Source organism: Sinocyclocheilus anshuiensis, unplaced genomic scaffold (assembly GCF_001515605.1).
Source record: "Sinocyclocheilus anshuiensis isolate Anshui unplaced genomic scaffold, SAMN03320099.WGS_v1.1 scaffold538, whole genome shotgun sequence".
NCBI classification, from domain to species: domain Eukaryota; kingdom Metazoa; phylum Chordata; class Actinopteri; order Cypriniformes; family Cyprinidae; genus Sinocyclocheilus; species Sinocyclocheilus anshuiensis.
Window position 1 is genome coordinate 1,317,178 of NW_015544166.1, and position 13,186 is coordinate 1,330,363.

Below are 13,186 nucleotides of genomic sequence, written 5' to 3' on the forward strand. Positions count from 1 at the left end.
CCTTTCCAAGTGCCATTTCTGTGTCCTCTATTCATAGCCCTCACTCTTGTGGGTTCAGGTGGCTGTGTTTTACCAATCTGCAGACTGCAACTGAGTCTTTTACAGTCTCTCGGCATGAAATGATGGGACAGTGATCAGATTTGCGGTGTTCTTAGAAACACTCTATAATACCCAGTAATGCAGGCAGCCTGAAAATCAAAGCGATCATAGACACAGCCGCACAGCATTCGAAGAGAACAGTTTGGACTTTGATCATCTCAGTACAGAGATTAAACAACAGAAAGACGCTGGAGCTGAAATGGCTTCTCTGTCCCAGATCAAGCCTGTGTTCAATCCACAGGGCACAGGAATGAAATGGGGTTTTAGGCAGCGATGCGTGTCATTCAGCATGTGTCCCGGCCCATTTGTGTGGATGAGTGTGTGTTTGATACTAGAGGAGCAGAAAATTCCCCATTCTAAGCTTAGCTAACTTCTACTGGTTAATGGGTAATGGAGTTGTCAGGAGCGAGGCATGATGGGATATGACTGGACATGGGGTGCCCTGTAAACGCCTGATTGTATTTTAGCTGAGATGAAATAACAATCTGAGACTTTGGCTGTTTAATTTTGTCATTTAATGATGTGTCAAGTTAAAAATAACTTGAAAAACATCTTACCAAAAGCCCCCTAAGCAATATGTCCAACTGGACTCAGGCAAACTCATTATACGTGGGTTCCTTCATAGCAATTAATTCAGCAAATTAAAGACATGTTTAAGGAATGAAACAGGTGAGTAACAGAAATATAAACCACTATTTTAAACCCTAGACGACCTTCCATAAAATGCTAAAAAGCTACAATTCTCATAGGACAATTTCATCACATAACAATCGTAATAAAAAATACTACACCTCCCTTGGGCTTTACCATCTGGATTGTACAACTCAATATCACCAGAATATGACAGTGAGAAAGATAGATATTAACAGTGCTGTAGTTTCATCAAGCCATCAATAGCACCACAGGTTTGTAGAACATCTCTGGCTGAGATCAGACCACCTTTCATGCCTTAATTAATGTCTCCAAGGGAAGGTCATTACAGCAACAAACTCTTTCTGAAATGATAAGTCCAGAGTTTAGCCCTTTTAAATCAACAATCTAAGTCAATACTGGATGCTTAAGGAGAATCTCCCAGAACAAATCTCCAATAAGACTGACTGCACTCTATGACTGTAACGCTAATTGGTATGTGAGCTTGTAATTAGCTTGTAAAACTAATGAACGTGAAAAGGCACCAGAGTCACTGATGGTACGCTACAGTAAGCATAAGCTTAGCGCTGATGTAGCATAAATACAAGGAACCTCTGTACCAAACCCTGCGAGCTGGCTTGTTGCCTGCTGCCTAAATAGACAGTTACCTAGATACCCTTTTTTGCATTAAATAAAAATGATGTATAATTACTTCTCTTGACTCCTCTGTCATCTTGGATTAGGTTAATTTGACTGATCTTGTTGTAGTGCATTGTTGCAGACCTTGTTGGAAAAGCCTTTGCATGAGAAGCCCACTAAAAGCCCACTGAGCTTTAAATGCAGAAGCAGCACTACTAAACTGACCTCAGAACAGCTTGACGTGAATTCGGCCCTTTCAATCGCATCCCGTCCGATAACACACAGACCTCTCATCCAGCATGCCAGGTTGAGGAAGAAAATCAGAGAAAGAGAGACAGACTAACACAGAAATAAGAAAGAGCAGTGTTTGACAAACACAGGGAGGGAAATAACACATCGATTTCAACTATCGATCCCGAGAACTGATGAAGCTCATGCACACTTATCGAAAGGCCTGCGTTATCCGCACGCAGTTGGAGAGAAAGAGAACCGGTGGGCCTTATCTTTCACTCTCTCCCTGTCAGACAGACGTTCCCATATCTGACTCCTACTTTCACTCTAAAGATTTCCTTTCCCTTTTTCGTTCTCCTTATACGGATATTCAAGGACTAATTTCTCACTAGACCACAGTGAATGTGACGGACGGACTGACGTATGGACTCTGGTCTGGAGACTTCAGCAGAGTAAAGATTTGCTGATAGCAGGAAGTCAGGTGTCAAGCATGGCAGATACCCTTCAGCAGCAGAGAGGATGTTGGGAAAAAAAGATCACAGAGCACAGTGTGTTTAAAAGGAATAAAATATCACAAGACAGACAAAGGGGTGTGGGGTCACGGGTGGGATGGCAGCGTGTATTATGAAGGCAGAGTAAATAATCACTGCGTATTAACAGTGTTTTAAATCACAGCTAATTTACTAAGGTTTGATCCACTGCTTTGTCTTTAATCCTGCAGATTATGATTTATCACACCGCTTTCACCGACATGTAAATACATGCAAATTTCCAAACTACATCCTCCTGCACAGGGTGTACTGCACTGGAGGCCAAACCAGCAGCAAGAAAAGATGGGGAAGGAGAGAGAGAGGACAGAGAAAGAGAGCGTGAGTGGGAGAGATAATGAATGAAGGAGAGAGTGAGATGAGAGAATCTTTATGAAAAAGCCAAGGGTGAAAGCAGAAGACAAGTGGCATGGCGCCACCACACTATACTAAAGTGCCAATGCTAGCCAGACTGTGGACTCGATCTGGCATACAGGATGTTCCCTTCATGTGCATTTACTGATGATGGAATGTAATAGTGTAATAAGATAGTTATTACACATTTATAAATGTACAAGTCTGCATTAATGGCAGGAAAAGTGGCACGGACTTTGTTTTTGGAACATATATTACAATGTTCAGATGATGGAATATTTCCATGTTCAGTTCACTAATTTCTGTGCAACTAGCATCACCGAATGAAATGGCAAAAATGATCAGTTTCCTGAACACTATCTGCCATTGGTCGGTCAAACAGATAGTCCTGCCCATAAACTCACAACACCAATGTTGTGGTGTTGGGCTGATCAGGATGCTCAAACACTTTCAGTTGACAATCATTTATAGCCATGTTTACATGTCTCAAAACTACTGGAGCTTTCTTTGGATGTACATTGAGCTGTAATGCGGAACTAAAGCATGTGTACAGTATCTGAGGTACAGTATGCCAGAGCACATGTGATTCACATATCTATGGGAGTGTGAAACAGGAGCAGAAGTGAGTGCCACCGAAGTCAGACAGCTCAGCTCTATACATGCACCTCAAACAACCTGTTAGCACAATAGAAAATGAAGAAAGAAAGCGCGAGGGAGTGAGAGGCGGGGACGAGTGAACCAGAACAGCAGTGTTCCTATGGGAACAGGGAAACGGTGGACCTGACGTGGCTGTCACAACACCCTCCATATGCTCAGAGTCTACAAACCGCTTCAAGTTCATCACAAGCAGACTGCCAAGAACAAACCTGTGTGGTTTGATTCAGGAGTAAAAACAAATTACGTCAGGGCGGCAAAGGTCACAGGATAAATAGCTGATCAAAGAATGGGTTCAAGTGTCTCAAATCAAACTGAGGGAGAAGTTTGTAAGCAATTAAGAGTCTTACCTCCAAGCGTGATAAACAGCTATTAAATGAAAGTTTCCAGAGCTTGTTTAAATGTGTAAACTCGGGCTGTGTGATTTAGTGATTTAGTCTCAGTCCTGTGTCAAATGTACTTTTTAGTTATCATAGTCAACCTTGTCCTGTTTTTGTTTAGTCAAGTTTTAGTCGACTAAATGTCTCTCTCTCTCTATAGCTCAAAATTATAATCGAAATGATTGTTGTCATTTGAGAAATTAATTTTTACATTTCAGGTATTGCACTTTCAACCAATAAGCACAAACCATCTGAAACTCATACACATGGTTTATTTGACCTCATCTAGTGCACTGATTTATTATAGGTTATTTAATGTATAAATTAATATCAAAAACTTAGATATGCACTCTGTCTGTAAAAAAAAAAAGTCAAGATCTCATGAAAGAACATTTTCAGATCATCGTCAGCACTTCTGTAATGAAGAGTGAGTGCGTACACATGGTTGCCAGATTGCCAAAATTAAGCAAAACACCGGGCAGAAAATGTATCCTTTTAACAGGGATTTGAACTCAACCACACACAAAAGCTTGCATAGTAGAGGCATGTACAGCAATAATATTTCGTCTAATTTTTTAGTAGAAAATAAAACAAGATTTTTGTATAGTTTTTATTTTTAAAATACATTTTAGTCTCATCTTTTATCGCACTGTTACTGTATGTTGAAAGAGTTTACCTTATTGTCATCTCGTCATTGTCTTGTTTTAGTGATGGGAAAAAAAGCTTGTCAACAAACATTTTTCATCATAGTTTTCATTAATGAAATAAACACCACTGTGTGATTAAGTTATAATTATAGTATTAGTGTTGTAATTTTACAGTTGCACTGAATGAATACAATTATTTATTTTACAGTGAAATATTACAATAGTATTTTTTATTTTAATGTTTTAACAATAAATGAATAATAATAATAATACAAGTAAAATTTTGGGGCACATTGTGCATTTAAAAAACCAAAAAAAACCCACTTTAAATCATTGAGTTTGATCAGAAAATATAATTTGTTCCTCTAATCGTGCAGCCCTAGAATAAACTAAGCTCTGACAGTAAAAACAGCTTTTAAATAAAGAGATCTAAATGCTCAAACTATTGAATTAAGTCCTCTAAGGTCCTGTGTGAGCGGCAGTGTGTTTGTACGCGCTTGACACAATGTCACAAATGAATGCAGCAAGTTTTAAACATGCTCAAGAAATGGCACAAGCATTACATAACAGGAAAGGAGAAAGAGAGGAAGTGAGAGCGAGACTGATAACAAGGGGAGAACAAATGGTCAGTGCTTCATAATAATACAAAATGGCTGCCATCAGAGGCCCTGCTGTGAAACAGCGAGGTGTATTTCAGGGCACATAGATTACAACAGATCCCAGTTAAAGCTAATGCCGCCTCTGGCTCAAACTAGCTGACCAGTGGCTCCACACTCATTATTCAGGTTCTTGTATTTAGATGCGTGTGTGTTTGTCACTTACCATTTTCTGCAGGTGCTTCTCTTTCCGTACGTCCACCATGACAAGGCCTTCTTTCACCAGACCCAGACCCACGTCATCTTTCGAGTCAGTAAACTGCAGCGTGACATGTGGGCAGACAGCTCCACTGTATTCCACGTTCAGCAGACACTGTGTGTTTTGAATGTCCCTCACCATACTGTCCACGGCGTCGGTCCGTGCGTCTTCCTGTGGGTGAGGTCATCAAAGGAACATGTCACATATCCATTCATCCTAAACCAGGTTTGATTTCTACAAACTGCCCACAACACAAACACTTACAATTCCACACACTATTGATAGACACTTCAAAGTCCTCAGTGTGTGCTCTGAGCCAATCAGACTCCAGCTCCAGCTGCGGAGTTGCTCATTCATCACACTTACACACAAGCGCTGCGATAATGATAAATGTAGATTTGAAAACAAAAAAACAGATCAAAATACCTCTACACCAACACAATGTTTCACAAATGTTTGACACACGAGGTGAGAGATACAGATCTGATCTTTCTCGCTCTCACACACACACACACTTTGCTCTTGTGAGCCAACCCAGTCTCCATGGCAACCTCAGAGCATGTTCCCCTTGGGGGGAGTTATGGTGGGGGTACGAGATACAGAGGCCATCCAGAACGAGAGAAAGAGACAGAGATAGAGAGAACAATGCGCCTACCTCAAAAGATGGACAAGATCACAAAACAGCAGTATTAACAGGGCAGGTGGCATGATGCCACACCTACACACACACACACACACACCTACACGCGCACAATCAAGCTCCGCACACAGACCAGGTGGAAAACTTACTTTCATATGCATTTCCTCACACAATTCAGCTAACAAAAAGGCTTGTACTGGAATATCAGCATTCTAGCATAATGCTTACTGTTGACGCTGAGTATATACATTTACATTTACATTACATTTAGCAGACACTTTTATCCAAAGCGACTTACAAATGAGGACAATGGAAGCAATCAAAATCAACAAAAGAGCAATGATATACAAGTGCTATAACAAGTCTCAGTTAGCTTAACGCATTACACGTAGCAAGGGTTTTTTAAATAATATAATAAATAAAAAAGAAAACAGATAGAATAGAAAAAGAATAGAGCAAGCTTCTGTTAGAGGTCTTTTTTGCTTTTGTTAATTGTAGGCCTATAATAAAAGAAAAGAAAACAGATAAAATACAAAAAGATTAGAAAGCAAGTGTTATTTTAATTTATATTTTAACCTCTTAAGACCCGGCAAAACATTTTAGGAAAAAATGTTTATTTTTTCATGTCATTACATTGTTTAGAGCATTAAAAAAAAAAAAAAGTTTTTTAATTATATTTCATTCATAAGTTATGCTTCGTCCTTGGTAGAGGACATCGGGACTCAATTTCTTAAAAAAAATAAAAAGACATGTCATTCCACCAGGAGGGAACATTTAATTTAAAAGTCCGTAAAAGTGGGAAATATAAGTGTGGAACTATAGGGTCCAGTTTTATTTTTTCCCAAATTCTGTTTTATTTTTTTCCCATTTTTTTTCAATTTTAATTTTTCTAGACTGTTTTTAATGCTTAAATTAAATTTTATTAATCAAAAAGCATGTCTAATTAGTTGAAATCATGAAACTTACACAATTTAATGGCAATTTGTTAACAGTTTATCCAAAATTACATTTTTAAGGCCCTATGAAATACGTTTTTTTCCTATTTTTCTTAAATGTAGTTCCAAATTCTGTTTTACATTAATTTTCTGGACTTAATTTGAATGTTTCATTAAATTTAAATAATCAAAAGCATTTCTAAATAATTGATTTTATATAAAATAAAAAAATAATATTCCGTGACATTCTGCGTTATACAGTAAATTCCACTTTTATGGCTGGATTCCAAGATTCTATCTGCGTTTTCCACATCACGGAAATCATAGGGCCCCAAGTATATAACATGTGTTACATCACATGAGCTCATTACATACAAAAACAATTAATGCAATGTAGTGTGTTCTTGTTGTATACTTTACACTTGTAATGTATGGCTATTCTATGCAGAAAATTAGCATACTTTGCAGAAATACGATAGTATGCCATTCCAACAGCTAAACTAGCATGATGTGACTCATAATTCCTGTCTTTTATAACCTGGATGTGACTATGTTGTGCGTGCATGCGCAATGTGTCCTACAGGACCCGTTAGAAGGCCACGTTGTGTGATGAATCACATGGGAGTGCATATGAATGTGTTTGTGCAAGAACTTACATCCTGTGGGACCTGAATGAAGGCAAATGTGTATTCTGTAGCCTGTGGAGGAAGCGTACGCGTGCTGAAGGCTGGAGGAAGGGCTGCAAGACGCGTGGAGGATAATATCTCTCTCTGAAAGGACAGGAGAGAGAGATCGTCACATTGTGGTGTTATAAAACAGGCTTCATACCCCTTTCATACACTGACTGCCTGTACAAGGTCCTCATTAAACGGAGGAGGTGTGAGTACAGCACAGCAGATAAAAGCAAAGTCAAGGATAACGCTTAACTCCTCCACATGCCACACTCAAAGCCAGCAACACTATATGAGAGACACACACTCTCTCTACTGGGTCACAGTTGAGCGCTGTGTTCATGTGTCTTTAGTGCAGAACATGTGAACGCAGCAGGCTAAAGAGGCTGGTTAGCACGGAGATGCCGCAAAGGCTCGTTTCAGCTTTGAGAATGACAAATACAGGCAGACAGAGACTAGAAAATGGAAAATCAGACCGAAGACAGATGAAAGTACAAAGCAAAAAGACTGGCTTGTTCTACGTGGGGGGTTATACAGCAATTCTTCAGAGGATACACATCAAGCACACGGTGGGCCTAGAAATATTTAGACACAGTAGGGCCTTTCGCACCGCTTTAGTTCCAGAACTAAATGTACAGTACTAAAGTACTGGAAGTGTTTGAATGTCAATGCATTTCTCTCTATTTATGTTTCATAGAAATGGGATTAGTAAATGTAATTAAATCAAGGCAAATTGAATCAAACAATATGTTTAAAAATCACAAAACAACAAATATTTTTCTCAGAATGAAGACAATGACAATTTCTGGCTGTCAAACTTGAGTGGATCATGTTCATAATGTGATGAACTCTGACTTAACATATTCATGTAATCAGTTACATGCATTTTATAATATTAAAGAGAATGTTTAAAATATGTCAAATTATATGTATATTACAGTAGATTTTGTTACAGTTAAGATCTGCTAGTTTCTCTACATTGTCAGATTGTTATATAAAATCAAAATGACAACACTTAGACCAAAGACCCCCCCAAAAAGAAGAATTTAGGCCATAAACGTTTGATGGGGCATTAAAATAAAGATCTGTCCCTCAAAACACTCTGTCCAGCGAATTAGAGTGATTGAGCAATAAACAGTGATATCAGATTCAGCACAATGCTCTTGCACCGAGGGTTAAGATATGTGGGCAAATAGAATAAAAGAATGAGGTGGAGAGTCTGTGAAAAGAGAAGAAAGAGGAAAGCACGGGGAATACAGAGATGAGAGAAAAGGCCTGTTGTGTGAGAAATGTTCAATCACATGACCACCTGCATATTTTCTCTTGTGCTGGCCTGGAGCCTTCCGCCCCGGGCACAAAAACAGCAAAGCATGCTGGGTACTGCAACCTTCAAGCTGCTTTTAAGCATACTAACATTATTTATTCTGGATTTATGGAGTGGAATTGTTTTCCACATGTGTGGCATTTTGACTGATGGATTCAGTGCTGGCTTTTGAAAGCATATGCAGTATTTTAAACACAAGTCAGAACATTCATCAGTCAGTGCCTTTCTAAAGAGACGCTCCACTCAGGAGATGCTGTGCTACATCCAGATTACGCATCAACCTCCCTGCAAGCAGATACTCACGTTTCCATAGTCGATGTAGAACACATGAACCTTTGCTGGAGATTCAACTTTCTCGACGCGAGCTCTGTACCTACGGAGAGACAGAGAAGAAAGTGTCAGTTCCACTCACTGATCAGAGGAGAAATCATTTCAGCAGTTCATCCACAAGCACTGGACAAATTGATGTAGAACACCTGAACAGGAAAAGTTTGGCTTTGCCACCAAATGGCACTTTGGTACTCTTTTTGGCTCCGAACTGCCTTTTCTACATGGAAATGACTGAAAGGGGCCACACTGGGCACCAGTACCGGGGTACACGTGACCTCCAATTTCACTTAACTAAAAACATTCACTTTTGTAAAGAGCAAAATACTAGTTTACTGCCCCTAACTGTAGAGTACAGACAGATCTTTTATGAGGGTCTCAGGAGGGAGTTGATCTTGTATTCATAACCTCATGCTCTGAAAGAGTAAGAAGCCTCTTATATTCATAAAGAGCAGTTCAAAGCTCTGCATGACACCTCAAACAAGAGGAAAAAGTCAAAGAAGAGTTTTCGTTTTCATATAATCAAACTTAGACATTCCAACCCACTCCAGACCATCCACTTATGCTAAAACACTTCAATCATCCAAAACCCCCCGCCTGATCCAGGGATGCCCGCTCTGAAAAATGTCTTTCTGCTAGTATCACAGACTTAATGAGCTCTTATGCCACTGAATGTCATAGTCCTGGTGCATCGTGGGAAAACATGAGCCAACTGGGATATAGAGAAAGATAACAAACACGACAACATGCTTAAAAAAAGAAAAGAAAAAAAAAACAGAACAACTAAGAAAAACTTGTAAGCAATTAAAGGAGAAATTCTAGGGATGTTGCTGGGTGGAGCCAAACGAGTTTTTAAAAGAGCAAGATGACGTCAACAAAAACACCAGCAGATGCTTGAGTAACGAGTCGCCCCACTGAGGATGCAGCCTGTTCAGAGTCTATATGAGGACAATAGAAGCTTCCAGACTCCCTAAAGGACAAAGGACTCATTAGAGCAGTCCAATACCCTGCAATCTAGGGCAGATTACCCCAATATAAAATTTAAGTAAACTGAAAAATACCCACAACCAACAGATGGTTCAATGTAAAACTATTTCAACAATGAATATGAGGTTAAAGCAATTTCCCTGTGAAGATAGCCTGCTGAGAAATGCTGCCTTTCTGCTTTTATTCTTTTTCCTCCGAAGTCATCTTTCCTTAAAATTAAAGACACACATCGGTTAGCAACATATAATAATATTCCAATATTAAGATAGATTTTTCCTTTAATTTTTAATTACTGTTCAATGCAATTTGGCATTATACAATAATAACTGCCATTTAACTCTCACTTAAAGTTCCCCCCAAAAAAAGAAGGATCAGTCACACTTTACTTCAATGTCCAATTCTCACCATTAACTACGACTTTTGCCTCAATAAACTCCTAATTTTCTGCTTATTAACAGTAAGGTAGTTGTTAAGTAGTGCTGGGCAGTATACCGGTTCATACCGAATACCGGTGTTTATTTTTGTTATGATATGAAATTTTAAAATACCGCAATACCGCTGCAGTATGTCGCTTAAACAACGTTCGGAAAGCGACACTGTTTGAAAGGGGTCCATTTTCACTGGTGCACTGTGGAGAGGGAACAGCTGTATGTGTTACTAATAGAGCCCGACCGATATGGGTTTTTTGGGGCCGATACCGATATTAGGGAGTAAAAAATTTCCATAGAATATTCATACTGACAAACCTAGCGACTTTTTTGGATAAACCTTAGCTATGGTTCAGTTGGAAGATTTCGCCAGTGCTTTCCCGCGAACGCGAGGTCTGACTTTCCCGGAGAAGTGTGACCTCTCTCGGCGTCTGTTCTGTGCAGTGAGCGGCAGAGAAGCAGCGCACCGCAGCCGACACGTCAGTACATGAGTACAAAACAGCGTTTCCTAGCACCTGTCGCTTACTGATTGTTTGGAATTATAAATATGAGCGTAGTTCGTCTGTTAATATCACATGCATTTTTTTGTTTGTTGTTTTTTTTAGTTTGTTACTCAGACGCAGGCAGTGAGCTGCATGAGACAAAAAAGTAATATAGCCAAAACAACAGCATAGTGTAGATGCATGTTGATTTTATCAGACGATGCCGCGATTATAAATGAGAGTGACTCCTGGTTAACATGTATTAAAAAGGGTCATGTTTAGTCACTATTTAGTGTGGTATTTTTTGACAATATTCACTCATCATGACAGTAAAATAGGGCATTCTAAGTCAATATACTGCAGTATTTCCTCTCTCAATCAGTAGAAAATATGGTTAACACCCGGTCATGCATGAAAAAAAATACCGTCATGTACCGTGAAACCGGTATAATTTTGAAAAATACCGTGATACAAATTTTTGGTCATACCGCCCAGCACTATTGTTAAGTTTAGGTATTGGGTAGAATTAGGGACTGTAGATTATGGTCATGCACAATATGTGCTTTATAAGTACTAATAAACAGCCAATATGTTAATAATAGGCATGCTAATAAGCAACTAGTTAATAATGAGAATTGGTCCCTATATTAAAGTGTTACCATAAAATCTTTCATGCTATCTTTCATACTTACATACATACTTTTACATTGATACAATGATACCGAAATGTATTTGTAGCATTTAAAACAACTATACCGGCCATTTATTGGTTATCAGCAATAACAAAAATATAATTATCATCATGTGCCACAATTTCAATAACGGTGCGTTATTACTTGAAACACCAATCACCTGCACACACTTGCCAAATCAGCAAGATGACTCATCATTACCTCTCAAAACTAGACAAGAACATCCTGCCCAGCAGCTCTGACAAATATTTTATTACATTTATTTATTAAAATAAATTAATAAATGAAAAGGTCTTTTGCTGAAACCAGGAAACTCGGCTTTTATAGCAGATGCCATTAGGAGATTTTTTTGGCTCTTACCATTCTCCATCACCAAACTTTGCGATGCAGAAATCCCCTCTGCGCGGGGCAAAGGATCCTTCCACCGGAGGCTGGGCAGCAATCTCTCCACGCATGCTCTCCATCAGGCTCTCCAGCTTAGTACCTGCACAGATAAAGATGGCAAAAAGGTGAACATCTCCATGCAATCCATCACGCTTCTCAGGAAAGTCAGAAAACTTCAAGCTTGCGTTCCTGGATTTGGCTCAATGTTGGAGAGCGCCATCCTGACGGCATGATTACATGATTTATACCATAACGGGATAATTTGAGAAGGAAAAGATGCGTTAACTTGCGAGTGACTGGCCTCTGCCAACATCGTTTCTCCAACTATGAAGCCCTGATGGCTCTGGAGAGGAAAGCATAATATTTTCCTCATTCAGCCTTTGTTGACAACCAACATCCATTGAGCTTGTGCCGGGCCTGGGGTCTGTTGCAAACACGGAAATAAAATTTGATTAAGACACACAAATCTTCACCAGGGAACATGTGACCCAAGCAAGCTCTCAAATCAACCAAAGGCCAGTAAGGTTTTAATACATCAAAATGGCTTGAAATGCCTTTCTAATGAGAACGTCCACTACAGATATTTACTTTTTTCCGCCATACTCTTGCAGCTGTTCATTAATTTCTCCCAACAACAAGAGCAATCCGTGTAATTGCTGAGGTGTGGGTTTGCTGGGGCACGGAAATGTGACAAAACAGCCCCACAGTCAGGCATGAATAATGTTGTAGGAGCGCAAAGCGGAGAAAAAAAAGAAAAAAAAAAAGAGTGAGAGCAGTAATGTGCGACAAACACCAAACATCCCTCCAGGAAAGCTGTTAAAATAAGCCAACTAATGTGCCTGTCTTAAGCTGTTCATTTACGCCCCCCTCCACTGACGTCATTGGGGTTTCTATGATAATTGTTTGCTAGCATCAGAATATTTGCATGCATTAAATGAAAAGATGAGGATGAAGAGAAGAGAGAGCACTTAAAACATGTCTACATTCAAGCAGCCTTAAAGGGGTCATATGATGCTTTTTTAAACATCATTATTTTGTGTATGTGGTGTAACAGAATATGTTGACATGCTTTAATGTTCAAAAAACACATTATTTTTCAAATACTGTACATTATTGTAGATGAGATATAAATAACTCCATGTGTTTATATTGTAACCAGGGCCGTTTCTGAGCATAAGGGTTCCTCAGCAAAGTCCTACACTCTAAAAAAAAAGGTTCTTCAGCGGTTCTTTGGAGTGGTTAAGGTGCTATATAGCACCACTACCGTATAAGAACCTGT

General features: G+C 39.2%; 1 protein-coding gene across 1 annotated transcript in view; it reads right to left on the reverse strand.

Annotated features, from left to right (window-relative positions):
• The window catches only part of LOC107695859 (staphylococcal nuclease domain-containing protein 1-like), a 200,156-nt gene that overhangs the window by 5,280 nt on the left and 181,690 nt on the right, over window positions 1-13,186 (reverse strand). The window contains exons 17-20 of the mRNA XM_016495938.1: window positions 11,884-12,007; window positions 8,911-8,980; window positions 7,269-7,382; window positions 5,005-5,208 (exon numbers count right to left, since the gene is read on the reverse strand). Coding sequence (XP_016351424.1) covers window positions 5,005-5,208; window positions 7,269-7,382; window positions 8,911-8,980; window positions 11,884-12,007 — 512 coding nt within the window. The remainder of the gene's footprint in view (window positions 1-5,004; window positions 5,209-7,268; window positions 7,383-8,910; window positions 8,981-11,883; window positions 12,008-13,186) is intronic.